The following is a 23,428-nucleotide window of genomic DNA, read 5'->3' as shown; positions in this document are numbered from 1 at the left end:
GACACATTGAAGTTTAACCTAACCGTCGCCTACCTCGCAACGGAAGTTATTGGCGCAGCGACGGTGCAATTCCCGTAGAGGCGCATCGACGAGTCTCGTCGAGCCTAGCTCTGTGTGCCGGCGTTAATGAGCGCCACCGCTCCCCCGCCTCCCACCGGCCTATAAAAAGGGTCGCTCTCTCATCGTCCCTCACACAGAAACCGTAGCGCCTCTCTCCCCGACCCTAGCCGCCACCATCTTAAGAGTCGACGCCATGTCTGGTAGAGGCGGAGGACGAGCTCGCGGCCGTTGTCCTGGTCGTGGCCGCGGCAGAGCTGCACGCTCGCCGTCTCCTGCGATGCCATCATCTTCATCGTCGGACATGTTGGAGAAGGAGCGGCAAGTGTTTTTCGAATTCATCTTTGTCCTCATGGGCGACCCACTCGGCATCCAGAGTATTAGTTTGTGGAATGTTTCTTCTCTCTATCGTAATAAAAATGCAAAAAAAAAAACAAAAAAGAGTATTTTAATGTTATAAAAAGTTTGTGGACGGCGTCTGGGAGACGCGGCTAGGGAGCGACGTCCCCCAAACGCGGCATGAACAAAACACGTCCCAGAAACGCTCGATCCGGCGCCGTTTGGGGGACGCTTTGGGGTGGGTGGTTGGTTGACTGGATTCGCTCCATGTTGTGGCTAGTGGGCACCAAAGCAGCTCTAGGCCAGGTCTAGAAAAAATGTTCTAATCGGCCGTTTTACCATAGCCACCTTCGTGGTTGCCTCCCCAAAGCCAAAAAGCGTTGTCCGCACGAGTTTATGCGACCTTGAAGATGGCGTGATCCCCCTCGTTGCAACTAAAAAGGAGGTGGGCGTATTTTGGTCACCTTCCACCGAAACCCTTCCCTTAATTCTACCCTCCCCCGTCACCACGTAATTTCAAACCACCATTTCCCCTTCCGAGCTGTCTTCTCCGGTCGGTGAACAAGTAAGTAGGCGGTGTCGGTGACAACGGTGACTACGGCCATTTCTTCAACCTCTCCGCTTCGTTCTCCATCTCAACATCAGCATGATATCGTCCTCCACCTCCATCTAGTTATAATAGAATGCCATGTACAATTCATTAACCATTTTTTTGACTGTATACCATGAACCAAAGTTCGTTATCAAATTTTTTTTGTATATTGACTTGACTAAAGTGTAGCGGAATTTGATTGCAGTGGTGAAAATATTGCACGGACAAAATGTTTAATCTTTTTTACCAATTTGGCATGATTCAAGGGATAAGTGTAGATGGCACCACTTGCAGCCGTGAAATTTCCCTCAGCACATCAGGTGTCTAGATTTGACGTTTTAACTCCAATATACATCTTGAATTTTTTCCAATAAAAGAAAGTACCTGCAAGTTCAACTTATATGTATATTTTTCGATAAAGGGAATATATTAATATCAAGAGATACCAATTACACACAGCTTCTGCAACAACGCACCACCCTAATGGCACTACGGATGCACACAACCAAAAAAAAAGGAAAAGAAAACTAAGAAACAAAAGTTCCGATACAGTATCTCGGGCCTAACAACAGCAATACATCCACCGCCATGACAACACCTGAATTACAGACCCTCCAAAAAACGACGCCTCCAAGAAGGAAACAGTGCTCAAACACCGTCGTCGTCCGATCAAAGATCTTAGGTTTTCACCCTGAAGATAGTTCCCACTCTCAAAACAATGCCTCCACCAAGGTCATTGCCAGGCACAACCAGTTAAGGCCAGACCTTCGGTTTTCACCCTGAAAGGTAGGACTTTGCGCTTCACATGTGTTGTCGCCCCACTTTCATACCGCTGCTGTGAAGCCCAGACACCAAGCAAGCCCCTCAACAACGCGGAGACTTGAACCTCCCTTAGCTAGTCCTCCCCTCCGGCCTTCATGAAATTCTCTTCTTCCGACTTTCATCATGGATCCATAGTCACTTGATGTCAACATAGAAAAAGAGCTTCGCGCCGCTCCCTCCAGAACCAAACGGTCGGAATAAACGCATGGGTGCGCACGACCGAATACCTCCGATCCAGCAAACTCCAGCCAAAGCAACGTTACATTCGCCGGCGGAGCCTTCCGGAACTCAACCCTCCGGCCGGATCACGAGTCCAGGCCTCCGGTAGGTCCTCCTCTTCACGCAAGAGAGGCCCTAGGACTGCCGCCTTTATTCAGGTCGGACCCCCACGTCGGCGACCATCCCGGGCTGGCCAACCCAACCCTCCACCGGCGACACCATCGCCGTCTTCCATGCACCTCCATCTCACCGCCGGATGGCGGTGATAGATCAAAAATCCACCACCACCAACCGCAGGCCGACCCTCTCCGGCGAAGAAGAGGCCACCTCCTCCGTTGAACCCAAGGCTGCTGCCCCGGGCGCCCTCGTGTCGCGGAAGATGCCCGAGATCTCCTCCACGCACCGACGAGAGGCGGGGGTGGATGGCATGGCACAGACCGAGGGCCTGGCCGCCGCCCACCACCAGCCCCTGCCGGAGTGCTGCGGGAAGTTGACGAGAGGAGGGAGACCGCAGCGCCGCCCATCCCAACCGCACCGGCCGGTCCGCCAGGGGACAGCCGCCGGGAGGAGGGCCACCGCCGACGTCGCCCATCCCACGCGCGTCTGCTCCGCCACGCATCGAGGAGGTGGGGTCTGGCTGCCGTTCTCCACGCAGCGACGAGGAAGGGATCCCGCCGCCGCCACGCCGCGAGGGACTTTGCCCCGGCGGCGCTACCGGCAGCGGCGGCGGCGGAGGGTGGGGTGCGGGAGAGGTTAGGGTTGGGGGCGGCCTGTTGGGTGCGTTTTTGTCTGTTGGGGTGTTGGAACTTCACTTATATGTATATATCACATGAAGGAAATTACTCCTAAGTTGGCTTTCATTGGACGCAGTAAATGATCTTCAACTCCTAAGTTCCGGATGGCAATATCAATGTGAACAGATACGTACAGATACATGCAACAGTCGACAGATATGCACTGCATCTGTTTTCGATGCACGACCAGTCAAAATATTCAGAAAAAACATGTGCATCTAAATATATTTACCAAAAATTAAAGTAGGGCAGCCGCCCTACCTTTTCCTAAGGGGAGCTTCGCCCTTGCCCTCGATGGAAGTTGTCTTGCTATCTCAGCCTGTATGTAATGGTCATTTAATTTGCCTAATACTGGTTTTCACGGCTACACTCTCTGTAACCTGGTGAGGTTGTATTTCCTTGTCTGTTCCCCCTGTTTAGGGATTTGGTATACAAGTCTCAAATTGGCCCCATGTTGTGATTCAGGAGAGAGATGGAAATTTGGTCCGTGTACGTCCAATTTCTAGCAGAAAAAAGAAGCATGGAATCCATAACAAAGATGGATGTTGCACTGGTTTGATTTCGCGCCTCACTTGGTTCGTTCCACTTTAGGCTTCCAATATTTTTGTAACGGATGAATCTCGGTGATCACATGGGTACGTGAGCACGTCCTAGATATCTGCCACGTAGCTAACGGCGTCTGATAAGACGTTAAGGTGGGGTAGGCGCACATGCAGTCACGGGTAGCTGAAGTGCAGCAGGCGTCTCGCGAGAGCTGGAGTATGCATAGAGGTTTGCGTCATCCCTGGAAAAAACGATGGGTGAAGCAATTATTGCAATCTGCGTAGGGGACATGCATATCGTCTGTGTGTGGGTCACATGACCTTTTCAGCAGGTATGTGGTGCTTTCCTCGAGCTACTACTAATATTGTTTTGTGGGGAAAATATACGGAGAAGCACCGCACGTTTTGGTACTGTGTGCGGCGGCCCATCACGATTAGAGAAATGTCACCGCGTCCCTATAGAGGGTGTCGCGCAACCCCACTTGCAGGCCATTGCCGTTTCATCTTATCCTTATCTCGTGGCCATACAATCCACCCATCTCTCTCACCGCGGGCGTCACGCCATGGATAGGCGGATCAAGGAGCGCCACGCCGGGGGAGATTGAAGAACGCCGCTGTCGAGCCAGTAGGAGGCCCAGCGCACGGACGGCTCCGCCAGGTTGGCGTCCTCTAGCCGCCGCCGTCGAGCTAACAGGAGGCCCACCAGGTCGTCGTCCTCGAGCCGCCGCCGTCGAGCCAGGAGGAGGCCCTGCGTACGGACGGCTCCACCAGGTTGTCGTCCTCGAGCCGCCGCTGACGGGCAAGGAGGTGATGTGCAAGGGGGCTCCACCAGGCCGCCTACGGCGATGGGGGAAGAGGAGAAGTGGCGGCTCTGGTCGCCGTCCTCGAGGTGCGACGACGAACAAGGAGGAGGCGAGACACAAAGAGGGCTCCACGGCCACCGACGAGCTAGGAGGATGCGCGGCGCAACGAGGGCTTCACCAAGCCGCCGCCGACGAGGAAGCAAAAGGAGAAGGTGCGGCGCAACAAGGCTCCACAAAACCGCCTCCCGACGCAGCGGTGTCTCCGCCTAGGATGCGCCGCTGATGAACACGTGGCAAGGCGGCGGCTGACGAGTACGAAGAGATGGTGCCCGTTGTCGATGAGCACACAGAGGCGCACGGTCCTTTATTATTTCTAGCAACCCATGTGGTACTTGCCTGAGTTTTTCCTCTTCTCCATAGATTTCGATTCGTTTACAGATGCAACTCAAATTATGTGGGTGTTTTCTGATCATATGTGTGTCGGTTTCGATTTTTGTGGAGGACCAGAGATGCATTCCCTCCTTTTCCATAATTAAATTGGCAATCATGCATTACGAATTTGGCCACTATGTGAAATTAACCTGGCAGTATCAGCTCAACCACCCATATATCTCCTCCCCTCCTATTCCCGTCCAAACATAAGACCTCAACTGTATCAGCAACAACGAGTCGACGAGGGAGCTCAACTGTATTAGCAACAGCTAGCCTAGCTGCCATGCGAGCAGAATCAGGGAGGACTTCATCGTTCGGTACAGCCTAGTGGCGAAGACAACAGGGCGTGGCCCGCTGCTATTTTTTTAAGGCGGCAGGGCTTCCCTTCTTTTGCTGCTATGGGGTCCAACATCTGAGTGTTGCTGGTAAGGAGCACACATGACGACAGCAAACGTAGAAAAAGTAGATTCCATGTCCGTATGCTTCACCGTCAGTTGATGAGTTGTGAGCGAGAATCTCAAAGGGAATCGAACGTTAAAGGGACCATGCACACCTACCCATCTGAGTACTAAATCCACTTTCATTTTTGTAATTAGGCTCAAGCTTACCTGCCATGCGTGTCTGAATTGGGCAGAGCTGAAGACGTTGCTAGAATTTTGATGCCGTCTGATGCATCTAAATAAATGTATACATGTATTACGATCATGCTTTTCATTTACAAAGTACATCGTGTAATAGAATCGAAAACCCCCACTTGATCCGAAGCATCGGAAGTACTAAGTAGAAATATTGTTCTAAGCTTTGATTTCACATTCTCGTACTCCCTCCGGTCTCTTTTAATTGACTCAGATTTAGTACAACTTTATACTAAATCTGAGTCAATTAAAAAAGAACGGAGGGAGTACATATTAACCATCGAAACAGTAGCATTTCTTGGGTCAACTTATGTGTTCCATTAATTCTCTGTGCTAAAGAGCATGTTTTTGGTGGCCTAATTTTTTACCAATAATTATCCTCATTATGTTTTTGACTGTGTGTGACATGCAATACTTTTTGCTCTAAATACTATTTTTATGGCCCTTTTTTACAAGAAAAATATCCGCCGCCAATTTCCGCAGCAACGCGCGGGGTATCACCTAGTTTTCAATAACCTTACTTAAAGGAATATTATCAACAGTAGGCTTAAAAAGCATAGATATTAAAATATCAACCTTAGCGCTGAGCAACTCCACCTACTCTACTCAACTGAATTGACCATGATTAACCAACATATTATTCTCGTCGCCACAGGGATAGTTTGGGTCATATGCAAAATTTTAATTCCTAGAATAATTAAAATCAAATAAGTAAACATTTCATTTTCTAATTGAGAAGATGATATTTTTATTAAAATACCCTCTAAAACGAATACATAAACCTTTTCTCTCTCTCTCTATAAAACAATACACAAGCAATACATTCAACTTTTTTTAGATGCAATGTATTTTACTTGGCTATGCTAAACTTAATGGATGTGATCACCAAGTCAGTTATCGATGTTGCGTCTTCTGGGAGTAACAGAGGAGGACGCTCATTCTCTTCCGGGTGGCTGCATCTGAGGCCCAATGAGCCATAGGAAGAAAGAAGAAAGGGACTTCTCTTTTGGCCACCCTCCCGCACCCCACCCTCCCAGTCCTAAGCGCCGCCGCCGCCGCCGGTAGCGCCGCCGGGGCAAAGACCCACGGGGCGTGGCGGCGGCGGGGGCCCTTCCTCGCTGATGCGTGGTGGACGGCGGCCGGATCTCCCCTCCTCGACGCATGGCGGACCGACAGGCGCGGATGGGATGGGCGGCGGCGGCCTGCGCTGCGCCCCCTTCTCCCGTCGGCTCTCCCATGGTGGACCAGCCGGCGCGGATGGGATGGGTGGCGGTGGCTTGCGTTGCGGTCTCCCTCCTCCCGTCGGCTCTCCGCAGCACTCCGGCAGAGGCTGGTGGTGGGCGGCGGCCAGGTCCATCGCCTGCGCCAATTCCCCCCCCCCCCGCCCCGCCTCTCGTCGGTGAGTGGAGGCGATCTCGGGCTTCACCCGCGACACGAGGTCTCCTGGGGCAGCAGCCTTGGGTACGACGGTGGAGGTGGCCCTCTTCTTCGCCGGAGAAGGTTGGCCTGCGGTTGGTGGTGGTGGATCTATCGATCTATCACCTCGTTCCGGTGGCGAGATGGAGAAGGATGGAAGCCGGCGACGGTGTCGCCGGTGGAGGGTTGGAGTGGCCAGCCCGGGATGGTCGCCAACGTGGGGGTCCGACCTGGATAAAGGCGGTGGTCCTACGGTCTCTCTTGCGTAAAGAGGAAGACCTACCGGAGGCCTGGACTCGTGATCTGGCCGGAGTATTGAGTTCCGGAAGGCTCCGCCGGCGAATGAAACAGTGTTTTTTGATTGGAGTTTGCTGGATCGGTGGTATTCGGCACCCATGCTTTTATTCTGGCCGATTGGTTCTGGAGGGAGCGACACGAAGCTCTTTTTCTGTGTTGACATCAAGTGACTATGGATCCATGATGAAAGTCGGAAGAAGAGAAGTTCATGAAGGCCGGAGGCGAGGACTAGCTAAGGGAGGTTCAAGTCTCCACGCTGTTGAGGGACTTGCTTGGTGTTCCGGGCTTCACAACAACGGTATGAAAGTGGGGGCGACAACACAGGTGAAATTCAGAGTCCTACCTTTCAGGGTGAAAAACCAAGGTCTGACCTTAACTGGTTGTGTCTGGCAATGATCTTGTTGGAGGCATTGTTTTGAGAGCGGGGACTATCTTGAGGGTGAAAACCTAAGATCGTTGATCGGGCGACGACGGTGTTAGAACACTGTTTTGTTCTTGGAGGCGTCGTTTTTGGAGACTCTGTATTTCAGGTGTTGTCTTGGCGGTAGATGTATTGCTGTTGTTAGGCATGAGATATTGTAGCGGGACTTTTGTTTCTTAGTCTTCTTTTCCTTTTTTTGGCTGTGTGCATCCGTAGTGCCATTAGGGTGGTGCGTTGTTGCAGAGACTGGGTGTAATTGATATCTTTTTGATATTAATATATTCTCTTTATCGAAAAAAATTAAAATCTTATAGACTCGATTCTTATAGATTCAAGGGTCCAACTTTTCATTCGACTACCTTTCATGTACAACTCAGTCAATCACACTATTCCAACTTCCGATACAACAACTGAACATTTCATATCCGAATTGAAAAGATGTTGCCTTTATATTAATTTATATCCTTTACAATGAATCAATGAATATGCAAACCATACATGTAATGTCTCATACTCTCACTAAAAAAATACATCAGCAAAATATTTGATTATACATAAGCTCGTATGTTCATGCAGCAGCAGATGTCGACTTCAAGGCTTCAAGCCATGAGACCGGCAAGCAGAACGACAAGGCCAAGGCCTTCTGTGACCCTGACGGACGTAGCGGCGGAGGGTGACGGCGGCGGGGGAGAGTTGCTGGCGCTGGGACCGCTGGCTGGTGCGGGCGATGATGGTGTCGACGGGGATGAGGCTGACACGACGTCGATCATGACCTTCATGCCGGCTGAGCAGTGGCCAGCGATACCGCAGATGAAGTAGCGGGTGCCCGTGGCGGGGAGTGCGACGATGTCGTTGCCGGTTTTAAGGGTGGTCATTGGGCTTGCGGCGCTGCAGGAGTCGTAGTCGGCCTTGCTGACCTCAAGCACGTCATGCGCCTGCGGGGAGTACTTGAAGACGATACTGTCACCGGGGATGAACTGCTTGGAGGACGCCCAGCTGCCGTAGTTGATGCCGAAGCCCCACTCGCCGGCCGGCTCGCCGACGTTGTATGTGGCCGCTGAGGTGGTGCTCAAGATGGCCATCGTCGCCATGACAAGTAGGGTGGTCTTCATAGCAGCTGCCATTGCGGTTGGAACTGAAAAAAGTAAAGCAAGAAGAGGAGGTACAATGCCAGATGTAGCTGATCCTTGGCGGGGTTTGGGACTTCGGGTTGCTCTTGTGTTTGTGATGCTGCCGTGCAGGAGGGGCCTTTTATATACAATCAGATAGCACGCGCAAGGTAGGTTCGTGGTAGCATTTGGACTTTGTAGTTGAATAATTCTTTGCGCGCGTTTCTGAAACAATCATGTACGTACTAGCTAGTGGTCATACACACGGCCAGGCTGGGTTGGTGGCATGTTGACACTTTCCATTCTGGTTTCACATCGGCATGGTCTACGGTACGCGCCATGGACTAACACAATATGACATGTGGCAAAGCTAGCTCAGAGGGAAAATTCAATGTTTCCCGAAACCGGATTTTGAAGCATTGATAGGAGCGTGATCAGAGTCTAACTAGGCTCCGGGAGCCAAAAATCGGGTGGTTGGTTGCCTGGATTCGCTCCATGTTGTGGCTAGTGGACACCAAAGCAGCTCTAGGCCAGGCCTAGAGAAAATGTTCTAGTCGGTCGGTTTTACCAGAGCCACCTTCGTGGTTGCCTCCCCAAAGCCAAAAAGCGTTGTCCGCACGAGCTTATGCGACCTTGAAGAGGGCGTGATCCCCCTCGTTGCAACCAAAAAGGAGGTTGGAGTATTTTAGAAACCCTTCCCTTATTCTACCCTCTCCCGTCGCCACCTAATTTCGAACCACCATTTCCCCTTCCGAGCTCTCTTCTCCCGTCGCCACCTAATTTTTTGTATATTGACTTAACTAAAGTGTAGCGGAATTTGATTGCAGTGGTGAAAATATTGCACTGACAGAAAGTTTAATCTTTTTACCAGTTTGGCATGATTCAAGGGATAAGTGTAGATGGCACCATTTGCAGCCGTGAAATTTCCCTCAGCACATCAGGTCTCTAGATTTGACGTTTTAACTCCAATATACATGCGGCTTTTGTATTCTTTGTACTATGTTAATACAGTCTTGAATTTTTTCCAATAAAAAAAAGTACATGCAAGTTCAACTTATATGTATATATGAGATGAAGAAAATTACTCCTATGTTGCGCAGGGTTTGTTAGATGCTTTGGCTTTCATTGGACGCAGTAAATGATCTTCAACTCCTAAGTTCTGGATGGCAATATCAATGCGAACAGATACGTACAGATACATGCAACAGTCACAGATATGCACTGCATCAATTTTGAAGTGTTAATAACAGAATATATATTTACAGTCTTTCAAGGAGATCACTTAGGGCAAGTACTATAAGGATTAAAATAATATATTATTGCTTAGTTGGAGGAGATAGAGGAGAAGAGTAGGCTAAGAGCCAGCACTAGCACGTGCTCGTAGGCACTTTGTGAGAGTGAAAGGTGGGTCATACATTAATAAAGTACTACATTTTTATAGCTCACTATTGTATGTATTGACTCTAAGTTAGTTATAGATGATAGGGCACTTAGCTTATATAGCCAGCAGTTGGCTACACTATTAGAATTGCTCTTTCGTTAGACTAGTCATAGTGGGGTAACATAGATAGTAACATCACACACTCCAAAGCATTTTGGTGATATGATATGCTAATAAATGTAGAAAGAGAGTGAACTAATAAGACTGCTCATAATGGGAGTAACATAGCTAGTAACATCACACATCTCAAGGCATTTTGGTGACATGACATGCTAATAAATGAAGAAAGAGAGTGAGGTGGTAACTAGCTATGTTACCATAACATCACACACCTCAAGGCAAGATGAGTCTACAACATGATAAATAATACAATGCATGACACCACATATAAGTTACTCCCCAATATGACCAGCCTAACTAGCTATGTTAGAGCAAGTACTATAGAGTCCAATTAGCTAACTATAAAATATTAAATAATATATTTTAGATGACTTGGAGGAGAGAGAAGGGAGGTGGGCTCTTATGCAATAGTCAGCTCTTGCATGTGCTCTTAGGCACTTTGTGAGAGTGAAAGGTGGGCCATATGTTAGTAAAGTACTTCATTCTTATAGCCAACCATTGTACTCCCTCCGTCCCAGAATGTAAGGCGTCTAAGAATTAGACAAAAGTCAATGTTTTTTTAACTTTGACCAAATTTATACATAAAAATATAAATATTTACAGCATGAATAGATTCACCATAAAATATATTTTCTTAATATATCCATTTGATATTGTAGATGTAAATATATTTTTTAAAATATTTGATCAAAGTTAGTAAAGTTTGATTTTTTACCAATCTTTAGACGCCTTACATTTTGGAACGGATGGAGTACATGTTAACTATATGATGACTACAAATGATATGGCATCTTGTAGCCAGCAGTTGGCTATATTATCACACTTCTCAAGATAAAATAAGTTTACAATCTAATAAATATACTCCCTCTATATCACAGCTTAGGGCGCATAATTTTTTTCAAAATTTGCTCATAGCTTAAGGCGTGGTGTCCAGCTGTGTAGATGGATTCCAACTTTGCCCCTCCCCCCGTTCCCTAGTTCTGGAGAAAAGTGCAACAGGAGTAAAAGCGCTGCTCATATTTTGCTTCGGCTTCCACACGTGTATTAACAGCTGTGGTTCAATCATTCAGCTAGATCATCTAGACCATGTACTTTTCCTTAATAAGCGCTGAGTGAGAACCGAAGAGTCCAAGATGAGTAATTGCATGCATGCAGGGGTAAAAGGGGAACTGCCCGATGTTTTCTCTCCTGGTGATCGCTGCCTAGTCGCTCCTTAATAAGCGTGCTCAGAGATTTACGCCTTAAGCTGTGTTATGGAGGGAGTATCATACATGATACCACATATATGTAACTATCTACTATGAAGGTAGTAACATAGAGTAGTAACATGCACCATATTACTACTCTATGTTATTCTCCACTATAACTAGTCTTAGTCTGCAAATATGTGTTGATTGTCTTAGGATTTTATTTTTTTATTATTTTTCCATGCCATTGACACATAATGTCGATCCAACATTGCCTGGGTTTTTGGGCTATTTGAAAAGACTTTCCCTAACCATCTTTGTATAGTATGGTAAAAATTTAATAGAAACACTACAATGTGGAATGTGGTGCTTTCTTACTTCCCACAGAAATCCCTTTCATGCATCTGTGGTGATCCAATTTATACTCCCACGATAGCTGCGGAACTGTTCTAATTTCTACTTTAGTACACACGTCTTACTACATTTCTTTCCGGTCTTGCATTGATCAATATCATGTACTTATTTGCTTACATTTTGCCAGGCTGTGGTAAATTAGCAAAGACAGTCAAATAGCTCTTATTTATTTGTCTAATATATTCAACTTATCTTGATGCAATTCCTGTTGCAACGCCTCAGGGTATCATCTAGTTATAATTACTAATGCAAGATTTGGATGATACCAACTCAATGTTTCTTCAGATTTATATTTGAAAGCTTAAGGTGCCTCTAAATAAAATATTTTCATAGTTACCCTAGAAGGGTTGTTTTAGCGAAGAATTGTTGAATGTAGATGGGCTGCAGCCCAGTAAGGCAGCCCATATAGTCTACAATTCCTGAAATCTCAAGGCCCATCACGTTGGCAGCTTGGAACAGCCTTGGGGGACAAAGTTTAGTCCCACATTGCTAGTTGGGAGAGAGTTGGAGTGGTATATAAGGGCTGTTGTTCTAATCATTCCAAGTGAGTGAGAATAGAAGAAGCCCTCGCGCACTCCTCCTCCTCCGCCCGCCCGTCTCGGCACGTCACGTCACGACACGTCACGCACGTCGCGTTTCGTGACTCGAGTTCGAGTTCGAGACACACTCAAGGAAGCCTAAATTTTTGCTTGGTGCACCAACTGTGTTGGGTACGTGTCGACCTGCATGTGCATGCTCGCCGCGTGTCCCTGGCTTCCTACGCGTGTCAACGCGGTCAGGGCGGCTCTCCTTCCAGGGTATACAAGGAGACCGATCAGATCTGGAGAATATGGCTCTTAGATCTCTCTCTCTCGCGAAGTTCCTTTTGCTGTGCTACTCTCTAGTATTCCCCATCCCGGCGACTGCGTGCACAGCCGTCCGGGAGAGCAGGCCTCCGAAACCCCGTCCGTTGAGATCCTGCACCGGGAGACGGGCGATAAGGTTTTTGGGGAGCGTCTCGCGCGACTCGCTCGCTGCTGTTCGTCTTCTTCATCGACGGTTCGGTCGCTTCATCGACGGATCCGACTACACCATGGGCGACATCAACAACTCCCATGGTGGTGGTGCTTGCTGCTGGTGCGACCTTCCCGGTCGCGATGTACGTGCTTTTACTCTCCTACCTTGCACTCGCTACTTGTTTCATGTTCGGATCTGATGCATGTGCTTAGTCTGATGTGTGTGGTTAAGTATGCTTGTGCATCTGTAATCTTGCTTTCGGTAATTAAACTCACACGGAAATTGCCTAATAATCCAACAATCCAAAAACCTTATATGCATAGGCAATTTTCACCGTACTGGTTTTGTTGCTTGCGCTCAAACCGAGCCCGTTTACGGGTTCTCATTTCAAGAGATGGCAGAGTAAGACCCTCTTGTGGCTCACTTCTATGGGTGTGCACCGAGTTGCGGAAGGTATTCCCAGAGGTCCGCTTACTCCTGAAGAGGATAAAGCGTTCGGGGATGCCACCGTAATCTTTGTGGGTGCCGTCCTAAGTGTGCTTGGAGACAAGTTGGTTGATGCTTATCCGCACATCCGAAATGGGAAGGAACTGTGGGATGCACTCTGGACGCTAAGTTTGGTGCTGCCGATGCCGGGAGGTGAACCGTATGCTATGGAGCAGTTCAATGACTACGTGAATGGTTGAGAACCGATCCGTAGTAGAACAGGCTCATGAGATACAGATCATGGCAAAGGAACTCGAGCTCCTCAAGTGTGTGCTACCGGACAAATTTGTCGCGGGATGCATTGTCGCTAAGCTTCCCCTTCATGGAGGAACTTTGCCACTTCCCTGAAACATCAGAGGCATGAGTTTTCTCGTTGAGAATATCATGGGCTCTCTCCGGATGTTGAGGAGAAGGCGAGGGCAAAAGACAAACACACTTGGAGGAACCGAGGACGTTCGCTGCCAATATGGTGCGGAAAAATGCCCACAAGTCCAAGGGAAAGAACAAGGGAGTCTCCCGGACTACCAACTTCAAGAAGAAGGGGAAAACGGAGAAGAAAGATCCTTCGCTGGGTGTGTGGCGAGACTGGCCATCGGGCCAATCGTTGTCCACAACGCAAAGGAAAGAAATATCGGGCTGGACGAACTCAAATTCTGTCGGCATGGTCATTGGCAACACGAGAGGAAGGAACTACAGTGGTATGGTAATATGTTACCTACTCGTTCTTTCGGTGTTTCAGCCCACAGAATGGTGGGTTGATACGAGTGCTAATGTTCATGTGTGTGCCGACATCTCCATGTTTACCTCTTATCGAGGCCCGAGGTTCCTCGGCAATGATGGGGAATGGGTTACATGCTACTGTTCGTGGTGTTGGCACGGTAGATCCGAAGTTTACTGGGAAAGATCGTGCAACTGAAGAACGTGTTGCATGTCCCTTCTATCAAGAAGAATCTCGTTAGTGGCTCCCGTCTTATGAAAGATGGGTTTAAGTTGGTGTTTGAGTCCAATAAAGTTGTACCGTCTAAGTATGGAACTTTTGTTGGAAAGGGATATGAATGTGAGGGAATGTTGCGTTTCTCTCTAGAAGACTTCGTGATAATGTTGTGAACCATGTAAGCACTAGTGTTAATGAAACTAATGTTTGGCATTCACGACTTTGTCATGTTAATTTCGGTTGTATGACGCGGCTTGCTGATATGAGTTTAATTCGAAATTCACCTTTGTCAAAGGCTCTAAGTGCCATGCTTGTGTGCAAGCAAAGCAGCCTCGCAAGCCTCATAAGCCCGCGAAGGAAAGAAACTTGGCACCACTAGAGCTCATACATTCAGATCTATGTGAGATGAATGGTGAGTTGACAAAAGGTGGAAAGAAATTTTTCATGACTTTGATTGATGATTCCACTAGGTACTGTTATGTGTATCTCCTCAAAACTAAAGATGAGGCTCTTGATTTCTTTAAAATCTATAAGGCTGAAGTTGAGAACCAACTTGAAAGAAAGATAAAAAGGGTTCGGTCCGATCGTGGTGGAGAGTAATTTTCTAATGAGTTCAATTTATTATGTGCGGAACATGGTATAATCCATGAGAGGACGCCTCCCAATTCCCCACAATCCAATGGGATTGCGGAAAGGAAAAACCGTACTCTAACAGATTTGGTTAACGCCATGTTAGACGTGTCGGGTTTATCCAAGGAATGGTGGGGGAGGCTATATTGACTTCGTGTCATGTCCTAAATCGTGTTCCAACCAAGAATAAAGAGATTACCCCTTATGAGGAATGGGAAAAGAAAAGACCAACACTCTCCTACCTACGTAACTTGGGGCTGTTTGGCTAAAGTGAATTTGCCAATCACCAAAAGCGAAAGCTTGGACCAAAAACCGTGGACAGTGTCTTTCTTGGCTATGCTGCCCATAGCATTGCTTATAGATTTCTTGTGGTGAAATCTGGAGTGGACGACATGAATGTTGGCACCATCTTTGAATCAAGAGATGCTACATTCTTTGAGGATATATTTCCTATGAGAGATATGCATGGCATGTCTAGTTGGGAATCTGATCCAATACACGAAACTCCTATGGAGTCTGATGACGAATCTGATGATGAGAGTTCAGATTCTGATGAAGATAACAATGAAGCTCCCACAGGGAGTAAGAGACAAAGGACTGCAAAGTCTTTTGTTAATGATTTCATTGTGTATCTTGTGGATGATACTCCCACTACAATTTCAGAAGCTCTCGCATCTCCTGATGCGGACTCATCGGAAGGAAGCGGTTCAAAGCGAGATGGATTCCATCTTAGCTAATGGAACGTGGGAGTTATTAGAGCGTCCTTATGGGTGCAAACCTGTAGGATGTAAATGGGTATTTAAGAAGAAGCTTCGAGCTGATGGTACTATTGAGAAGTATAAAGCTCGGCTTGTAGCCAAAGGCTATACCCAAAAGGAAGGCGAAGATTTCTTCGATACCTACTTACCTGTGGCGAGATTGACCACCATTCGAGTACTACTGTCATTGGCTGCCTCACACGGTCTTCTCGTTCATCAAATGGACGTTAAGACGGCTTTCCTAAATGGAGAGTTGGACGAGGAAATTTACATGGAACAGACTGATGGTTTCAGTACCGCAAGGTCAAGAAAGAAAGGTGTGTAAATTAAAGAAATCTTTGTATGGTCTCAAACAAGCACCCAAACAATGGCATGAGAAGTTCGAAAGAACTTTGACATCCGTGGGCTTTGTTGTTAATGAAGCCGACAAATGTGTGTATTACCGCCATGGTGGGGGTGAGGGAGTTGTCCTATGCTTGTATGTGGATGACATACTAATTTTTGGGACAAGTCTCAAAGTGATTGAGGAGGTAAAAACCTTCTTATCTCAGTGTTTCGAGATGAAAGATCTTGGAGAAGCTGATGTTATATTGAACATCAAGCTATTGAGAGATGAGAATAATGGGATTACACTTGTGCAATCTCATTATGTTGAGAAGGTGTTGAGCAGATTTGGCTATGCCGATTGCAAATCTTCTCTCACACCTTATGATCCTAGTGTCTTGCTTCGAAAGAATGAAAAGGCAACTAAAGATCAATTGAGATACTCTCAAATCATTGGTTCACTCATGTATTTAGCTTGCGCTACGAGGCTCGATATCTCGTTTGCCGTATGCAAACTAAGCCGGTTTCCGGCCAACCCGGGAGATGATCATTGGCATGCTCTTGAGAGAGTGATGCGCTATCTAAAGGGAACCATGAGTTATGGAATTCATTATACCGGGTATCCAAGAGGACTTGAAGGGTATAGTGATTCCAATTGGATTTCGATGCTAAAATGAAAGCCACAAGTGGATATGTTTTCACTCTTGGTGGTGGCGCTGTTTCTCGGAAGTCTTGCAAGCGCACCATCTTAACGAGGTCAACTATGGAAGCAGTAACTCACAACATTAGATACAGCTACCGGTCGAAGCGGAATGGCTTCGTGAGCTCTTGATGGACTTGCCTATGGTGGAAAAACCAATACCGGCTATCCTCATGAACCGTGATAATCAAACCGTGATTGTCAAAGTGAAAAGTTCTAAGGATAATACGAAAAGTTCCAAACATATCAAGAGGAGATTGAAGTCCGTCGAAAACCGAAGAACTCCCGGAGTGATAGCATTGGATTATGTCCAAAGTGCTAAAAATCTGGCAGATCCTTTCACAAAAGGACTATCAAGAAACATGATAGACCTTGCATCGAGGGAGATGGGTTTGAGACCCACTTGAGTTGCCGAGGGGGTAACCCAACCTATGTGATCGGAAATTCCGTGAAGTAGGACCTGGGAAAACAAACCGGAGCAACAGAGTTGAGAGAAAATTTATACTCCCACTCCGCTGCAGATGCAAATTCTCTCATAGCTACTGTAAGGCAGGTTGACGATGTCTTAATGTGTTCTGAGCGGCTCTTAATGAGCGAAGACGCTGTCCTACAGGGCGATCTTTGAAGAACACACCTATATGAGTGACACTACTGGTCATAGTGTGGGAGGTTTGGGTGAATCTCTAGTAAGCTCATGAAGGGCCGAGGAGTATGACTTATAAGCTCCACCCGAGGGGAAGGCTAAGGTAGCCTAGTACCGTGCCTGGCATTGAGCGAAACTTGCCGCACAAAGACCGACAATTCAAGGCATAGTCCATTGTTCAGCTTGTAGTCAAGCGTAGCACCTTGCCTAAGTGGAAGTTCAACTTAACAGCCTCCACCGAAGTGCAGTATATTAAACAGTAAATGGAACTAGTGTGTCATCCGATGTGCATATGAGATCCGGTGGGGGATTGTTGAATGTAGATGGGCTGCAGCCCAAGAAGGCAGCCCATATAGTCTACAATTCCCGAAATCTCAAGGCCCATCACGTTGGCAGCTTGGGACAGCCCTTGGGGACAAAGTTTAGTCCCACATTGCTAGTTGGGAGAGAGTTGGAGTGGTATATAAGGGCTGCTGTTCTAATCATTCCAAGTGAGTGAGAATAGAAGAAGCCCTCGCGCACTCCTCCTCCTCCGCCCGCCCGTCTCGGCTCGGCACGTCACGTCACGCACGTCGCGTTTCGTGACTCGAGTTCGAGTTCGAGACACACTCAAGGAAGCCTAAATTTTTGCTTGGTGCACCAACTGTGTTGGGTACGTGTCGACTCCGCATGTGCATGCTCGCCGCGTGTCCCTGGCTTCCTACGCGTGTCAACGCGGTCAGGGCGGCTCTCCTTCCAGGGTATACAAGGAGACCGATCAGATCTGGAGAATAGGGCTCTTAGATCTCTCTCTCTCGCGAAGTTCCTTTTGCTGTGCTACTCTCTAGTCTTCCCCATCCCGACGACTGCGTGCACAGCCGTCCGGGAGAGCAGGCCTCCGAAACCCCGTCCGTTGAGATCCTGCACCGGGAGACGGGCGATAAGGTTTTTGGGGAGCGTCTCGGCGCGACTGCTTGCCGTCTGCTCGTCTTCTTCATCGACGGTTCGGCTGCTTCATCGACAGTATCCGACTACACCATGGGCGACATCAACAACTCCCATGGTGGTGGTGTCTGTTGGCTGGTGCGACCTTCCCGGTCGCGATGTACGTGCTTTTACTCTCCTACCTTGCACTGCTACTTGTTCCATGTTCAGATCTGATGCATGTGCTTAGTCTGATGTGTGTGGTTAAGTATGCTTGTGCATCTGTAATCTTGTTTTCGGTAATTAAATTCACACGGAAATTACCTAATAATCCAACAAGAATAATATGTCAAATCCTATTTGATACTCGTGTAACACGTCCAGCGGTCCGGGAACTGTTTTTTTTTTTCGAACCATGCACGAGAGCTGCATGTATCATATTAAGAAGAGAATAAGCCGAGGGCAAAAGTACATGATCAAGACAACTAGATTCACACAAGAAGAAAAAACCCAGCCTAACGACCTGAGCCTAACAACTACCGAAACGATCTGAAAGCTTAAACCTGAAAGCCGACTACAACACTACAGACTACCCTGTATTATTGGTTGTAAGAATGAAACGACCTCCACTTGCCATCGCCCAATATTTTGCATCAGTTTTGATTTGGTTGATTAGAAGTTGGATTGGTCTGTACTCATTTCTGAACAGATGCCCATTTCTTTCTCGCCAAATCGCCCAAGCCGTGAGCATAAGAGCATCTCCACTCGTTTGCCCTCCTCACGCCGAAATCCGGGTAAATTTACATCCGGATTGGACGTAAATTTAGCGTGGGGAGGAGTAGTTTCCCAGCCGCGATCTCAGGCGAAGACGGCGATCTAAATTTGAAAAACGGAAACTTGACAAACTACGGCATAAAACGGTCGAATTTAGACTAAATTTAATGATATTTACTATATAGAGGGCGAAGTTCATACATAGAAGACCGAATTCGACTATATTTCGAATTCGGCTAGGGGAATACAACTGTAAATATTAAAACACGCCGCTCTACATGCCGAAATGGCGGTAGAACACCGTGTAGTCCATGTCGCTGTCACCGCCATCGTCGTCGGAGCTGTCGTCGTCGAACTCCAAGGATGGCGCCGACCTGGAGAGTGACCTCACCGTGTCGGAAGACGACGAGCTGGCAGCCATGCGCCGTGGCTGCCAGCTGTTTCCCCGGCGGCGATTGGCCGATGCCCTCGATGGAGGGGGCATCGTGAGCGCCGGGGTGTTGCCGCCCTCGATGTGCTTGAGGACGTTGTGGAGCGTCCTATTCGGCGCGCTCCACCATCGCCGGCGACCAGCGGCGTTGTTGCGCGGGGCGGAGGCGGTGGGCCGTCGTAGGACGCCAGTTCCCGCTCCCACCGCCGGAGGAAGAAAGAATTCCACCTCGTGTAGTTCTCGGGGTGGTGGCGCGGGTCGGCGCGTTCTTCCCCCGTCATCGCCATCCGAGCCTCCTCGATGGCGGCGTCGAGGGCGTGGCCCTGGGGCGGCGGCGGGATGGCACGCCGCCAGCACTTAGCCGCCACCCGCCGCCGGGAGGCTCGGTGTCCGGCGGGCAGGGGTACCCCGCCTGGTGGAGGAGGTGCCCGTCCCACGCGTGCAGCGACCGGCGGGGGAAGCCGTTGTTCGCTGCGCTTCGTCGTTGAACGCCATCGGGAGAGTGGAGGAGAGTGGAGGGAGAGTGGAGGGAGAGTGGAGCAGGGATACGCGTCGCGGCGAAATTTGTTATTTTTGTCTAGGGCGCATACGATGACATTTCGCAGCGAAATTTCACAAGGTGGTGCGTGCCATGGTCAGGTACGTGCATAATTATTTTCGGAATTTTTTGAAAAGTTTTGAAAAACAAAATTTGCTCCCCAAAAATCCGGGAGCAAATGCTCCCGGGAGCCAAGACGAATTTCCGCCAGCACTTAGCCGCCACCCGCCGCCGGGAGGCCTGGTGTCCGGCGGGCAGGGGTACCCCGCCTGGTGGAGGAGGTGCCCGTCCCACGCGTGCAGCGACCGGCGGGGGAAGCCGTTGTTCGCTGCGCTTCGTCGTTGAACGCCATCGGGAGAGTGGAGGAGAGTGGAGGGAGAGTGGAGGGAGAGTGGAGCAGGGATACGCGTCGCGGCGAGCGGAGCGGCGTATATAGGCGCGGCTGGCGCCGGCGATTAATGCCGTGTGGAATGCGACGCGTCCGCAGCGAGCTGACCGGCGGCAGCCTTTACTGCGCGCGGAAGACGATGCGTGCGCGGAAGACGATGCGCGTGTCGCTGACCGGTCGGGGCCACCTCCGCGGCGAAGACCAAACAAAAGCGCGGGAGAGATTTCTCGGCGTTTCGCGCGCTTTCGCTTCGTCCGGAGTCCCCGAGCGCTCCCCGGTAGGCCGGGGTTGGCGTGGGCTCGCCGGATGGATGAAAGCCCAAATCCGACGAAAAACGAGGAACCGGGGGTGCGGCTTGGCCATTTTTCGCTGTCCGGATGAAAAAATGGCTCATCGGAAATCTGTTTGGGGAGACGAGTGGAGATGCTCTAACAATTGTGTTGAAGCTCTTGATCCATGCAGTCTATCTGAAGCCTGCACCCACCATTCTCTGAATTTGCTATCAATCGGAAGGGACAGCCTGGGCGAGGTCTGCCCAGTTCAGAGTATTGCTCCAGATGATGTTCACGACCGCGCATGCAAAAGGACCTGTTCTGACTAGGTTAATTAGCGCGTATTAACACTTTTAAGAGCATCTCCAGCCGCATTTTCAAAGCGTTCTCAAACGGTGTCGAATCAAGCGGTTGGGGGACACGTTTTCTTCGTGCCGTATTTGAAGGACGTCGCTCCCCAGCCACGTCCCCCAAACGCGGCCCCAAACATTAAAATAACTCATTAGTTTTTTTCATTTTTTTTTCAATAGAGAGAAGGAATTTGTAACTACAATCAAGATTTTCAACATAGTGCAACATATTGTAACAAATTACACATAAAAACTTCGAAAAATATGAACTAATCTTTTAAACTACTTCTTTTTTGATGACCCCGTCTCGTCGTCCTCACGGAGGCGCTTCCTGCTCGTCACATCTTCCGAAGAGCCGATGTTGTTCGACGCGTCGGAGGAACTTGTGTCCCCCTCCAACGAGTAGTCCTTGATGTATTCGTCATCGTCGCTGCTCGCCGGCTGCGCCTCCGCCTTCGCCTTCGCCTGGGCCCTTGCCTCCTTCTTTGCCGCCACCGACTCCTCAGCCTCTTCCTCCTCCTCCTCCTTCTCATGGCCGTCGTCGGAGACGGCCTTCCCCTCCTACTCATGGCCGTCGTCGGCCTCCCAATCCTCCTCTTGGCCGTCCGTTAGCGGGGAACTAGAGCTGCTAGGCGTTGCAACTCTGTCCCACCAATGACGCCATCCCAATGGCTTCCCCTTGCTATCAGTGTTCGATGGTAAAGAGAGATTGCTCATGGTCAGAAGGAGAGGAGAGATGAATGGAGCCATCCGGTTGTAGATCGGAATGCGCATACGTATGGGTCTTGTTGAGCGGGGATGAATGGCGACGCAGATATCGAAGAGGGTTGTGGTTGCTCTTCCGCGTAGTTCGCTCTCCATTCCTGGGGTTCGCGCGTCGATCGACGTGGTTTCCACTACGATGGTTCCCCTTCCTGGGAACTGCACCATCGCTAGGTAGGCGATGGTTGAGCGTCGTTCGTGTCGATGATGCGTCGGGCCCGCCACTCCTCACCTCGCTTCTCGCTGTGTCCAGCGTGCCTGGAGCATCCCTTGTGGACCGTGGACAGGCTCGGGGCGCCGGACACCGTGTTGGGCCGCCGGGCGAAAAGGGCCTTTCGGGCGCGCGACTGAGAACGACAAAATGTCCGGCACGTTCCAAAAAAATTTGGGGGACGCGGCTGGAGATGCTCTAATGCTGGCGGGAATATGTGCTCTATTCAAGGTTTTTTGGAACTACCTTAATGATGTTGTTTATAGCAAGATTAGAGTTCTCATTTTTTTGCAAGATATTCACAAGACTATATATCAGATTCGTATGTGATATTTTCTCCACCACGCGGAGACGCCGTAGCAGATCGAGAGGAGTGCAAAGACACGATCAGGTATGAGCAGGTCAGTACAGGGTTTGCATAATTGCATTAGCTAGTACTAACACTACAAGATAGAGTAAATATTAGCAACGTGCCGTAGCAGCAGATCGAGAGGCATGCGAAGACGCGATCAGAGGCAAACGCCGTCTGAGAATGATATTCTGGAGGGCCTTAAACAACGACACTGATCCAGCGTTACATCGAGGGCACGCACTAATTTCTGATGATATCAGATCACCTGAGCAGTAGCATATAAATCATGCAGGTAGCAGCAGCATTTTCATATCCCAAGCTAGAAGCAGCAATCCCTGTGCAGTTACCTATACGAAGAGAAGAGCTCGCAAGCAGCAATGGCCATTCCGGCTAAACCCAGCGCCTCCTTCTCCGTCGCCTGCCTCTTGGCGGCCATCTTCCTCTTCTCGTCGGCCCCGCGGAGCCATGGCGGCAGCATCGCCATCTACTGGGGCCAGAACGGCAACGAGGGCACCCTCGCCGAGACCTGCAGCACGGGGAACTACGGCTTCGTGAACATCGCCTTCCTCTGCAGCTTCGGGTCGGGCCAGTCCCCCCAGCTCAACCTCGCCGGACACTGCGACCCCTACTCGAACGCGTGCACCAACCTCACCGCGGACATCAACCTGTGCCAGTCCAAGGGCGTGAAGGTGATGCTCTCCATCGGCGGGGGCGCCGGAGGGTACACGCTCAACTCGGAGCAGGACGCCGCCGACCTCGCGCTGTACATCTGGAACAGCTTCCTCGGGGGCAGCTCGCCGTCGTCCAAGCGGCCGTTCGGCGACGCCGTGCTGGACGGCGTGGACTTCGACATCGAGGGAGGCAACCCGGACTACTACGGTGCCCTGGCGTCCCACCTCAAGTCCTACAGCGGCAAGGGGAGCAAGAACAAGGAGGTGTACCTGTCGGCGGCGCCGCAGTGCCCGTTCCCGGACCAGTGGGTGGGCAAGGCGCTGGACACGGGGCTCTTCGACTACGTGTGGGTGCAGTTCTACAACAACCCGCCATGCCAGTTCGTGCAGGGGAACCCGGCCAACCTGATGGACTCGTGGAAGCAGTGGACCACGGGGGTCCACGCCAAGTACATCTTCCTCGGGCTGCCGGCGGCGCCTGCGGCGGCGGGGAGCGGGTTCATACCGGCGGCGAGCCTGGAGTCGCAGGTGCTCCCGGCGCTGAAGGGGTCCAGCAAGTACGGCGGGGTGATGCTGTGGTCCAAGTTCTACGACGACCAGGACGGCTACAGCTCCGCCATCAAGAACTCCGTCTGATGATGACTGATGATCTCGTCTCATGCCTGC

At 49.7% G+C, this 23,428-nt stretch overlaps 2 protein-coding genes across 2 annotated transcripts; one reads left to right on the top strand and one right to left on the bottom strand.

Moving 5' to 3' along the window:
• Positions 1-7,968: 7,968 nt before the first annotated feature.
• LOC124668391 (mavicyanin-like) lies at positions 7,969-8,572 on the bottom strand. The gene has a single exon (XM_047205541.1). It carries the CDS (start codon positions 8,491-8,493, stop codon positions 7,969-7,971), a length of 525 nt encoding a protein of 174 aa, XP_047061497.1. The 5' UTR covers positions 8,494-8,572.
• Positions 8,573-22,468: 13,896 nt separating this feature from the next.
• Positions 22,469-23,398, top strand: LOC124659610 (acidic endochitinase-like). Its single transcript, XM_047197444.1, has one exon. The coding sequence runs from the start codon at positions 22,469-22,471 to the stop codon at positions 23,396-23,398; it is 930 nt and encodes a 309-aa protein (XP_047053400.1).
• The last annotated feature ends 30 nt before the right edge of the window (positions 23,399-23,428 follow it).

This window comes from Lolium rigidum, chromosome 6, assembly GCF_022539505.1.
Source record: "Lolium rigidum isolate FL_2022 chromosome 6, APGP_CSIRO_Lrig_0.1, whole genome shotgun sequence".
Taxonomy (NCBI): domain Eukaryota; kingdom Viridiplantae; phylum Streptophyta; class Magnoliopsida; order Poales; family Poaceae; genus Lolium; species Lolium rigidum.
This window is presented reverse-complemented; position numbering and strand designations above follow the sequence as displayed.

What these genes read in the sequence shown, in the direction of transcription:
- LOC124668391 (XM_047205541.1), bottom strand. Translation starts at nt 8,493, where the DNA reads ATGGCAGCTGCTATGAAGACCACCCTACTTGTCATGGCGACGATGGCC.
- LOC124659610 (XM_047197444.1), top strand. Translation starts at nt 22,469, where the DNA reads ATGGCCATTCCGGCTAAACCCAGCGCCTCCTTCTCCGTCGCCTGCCTC.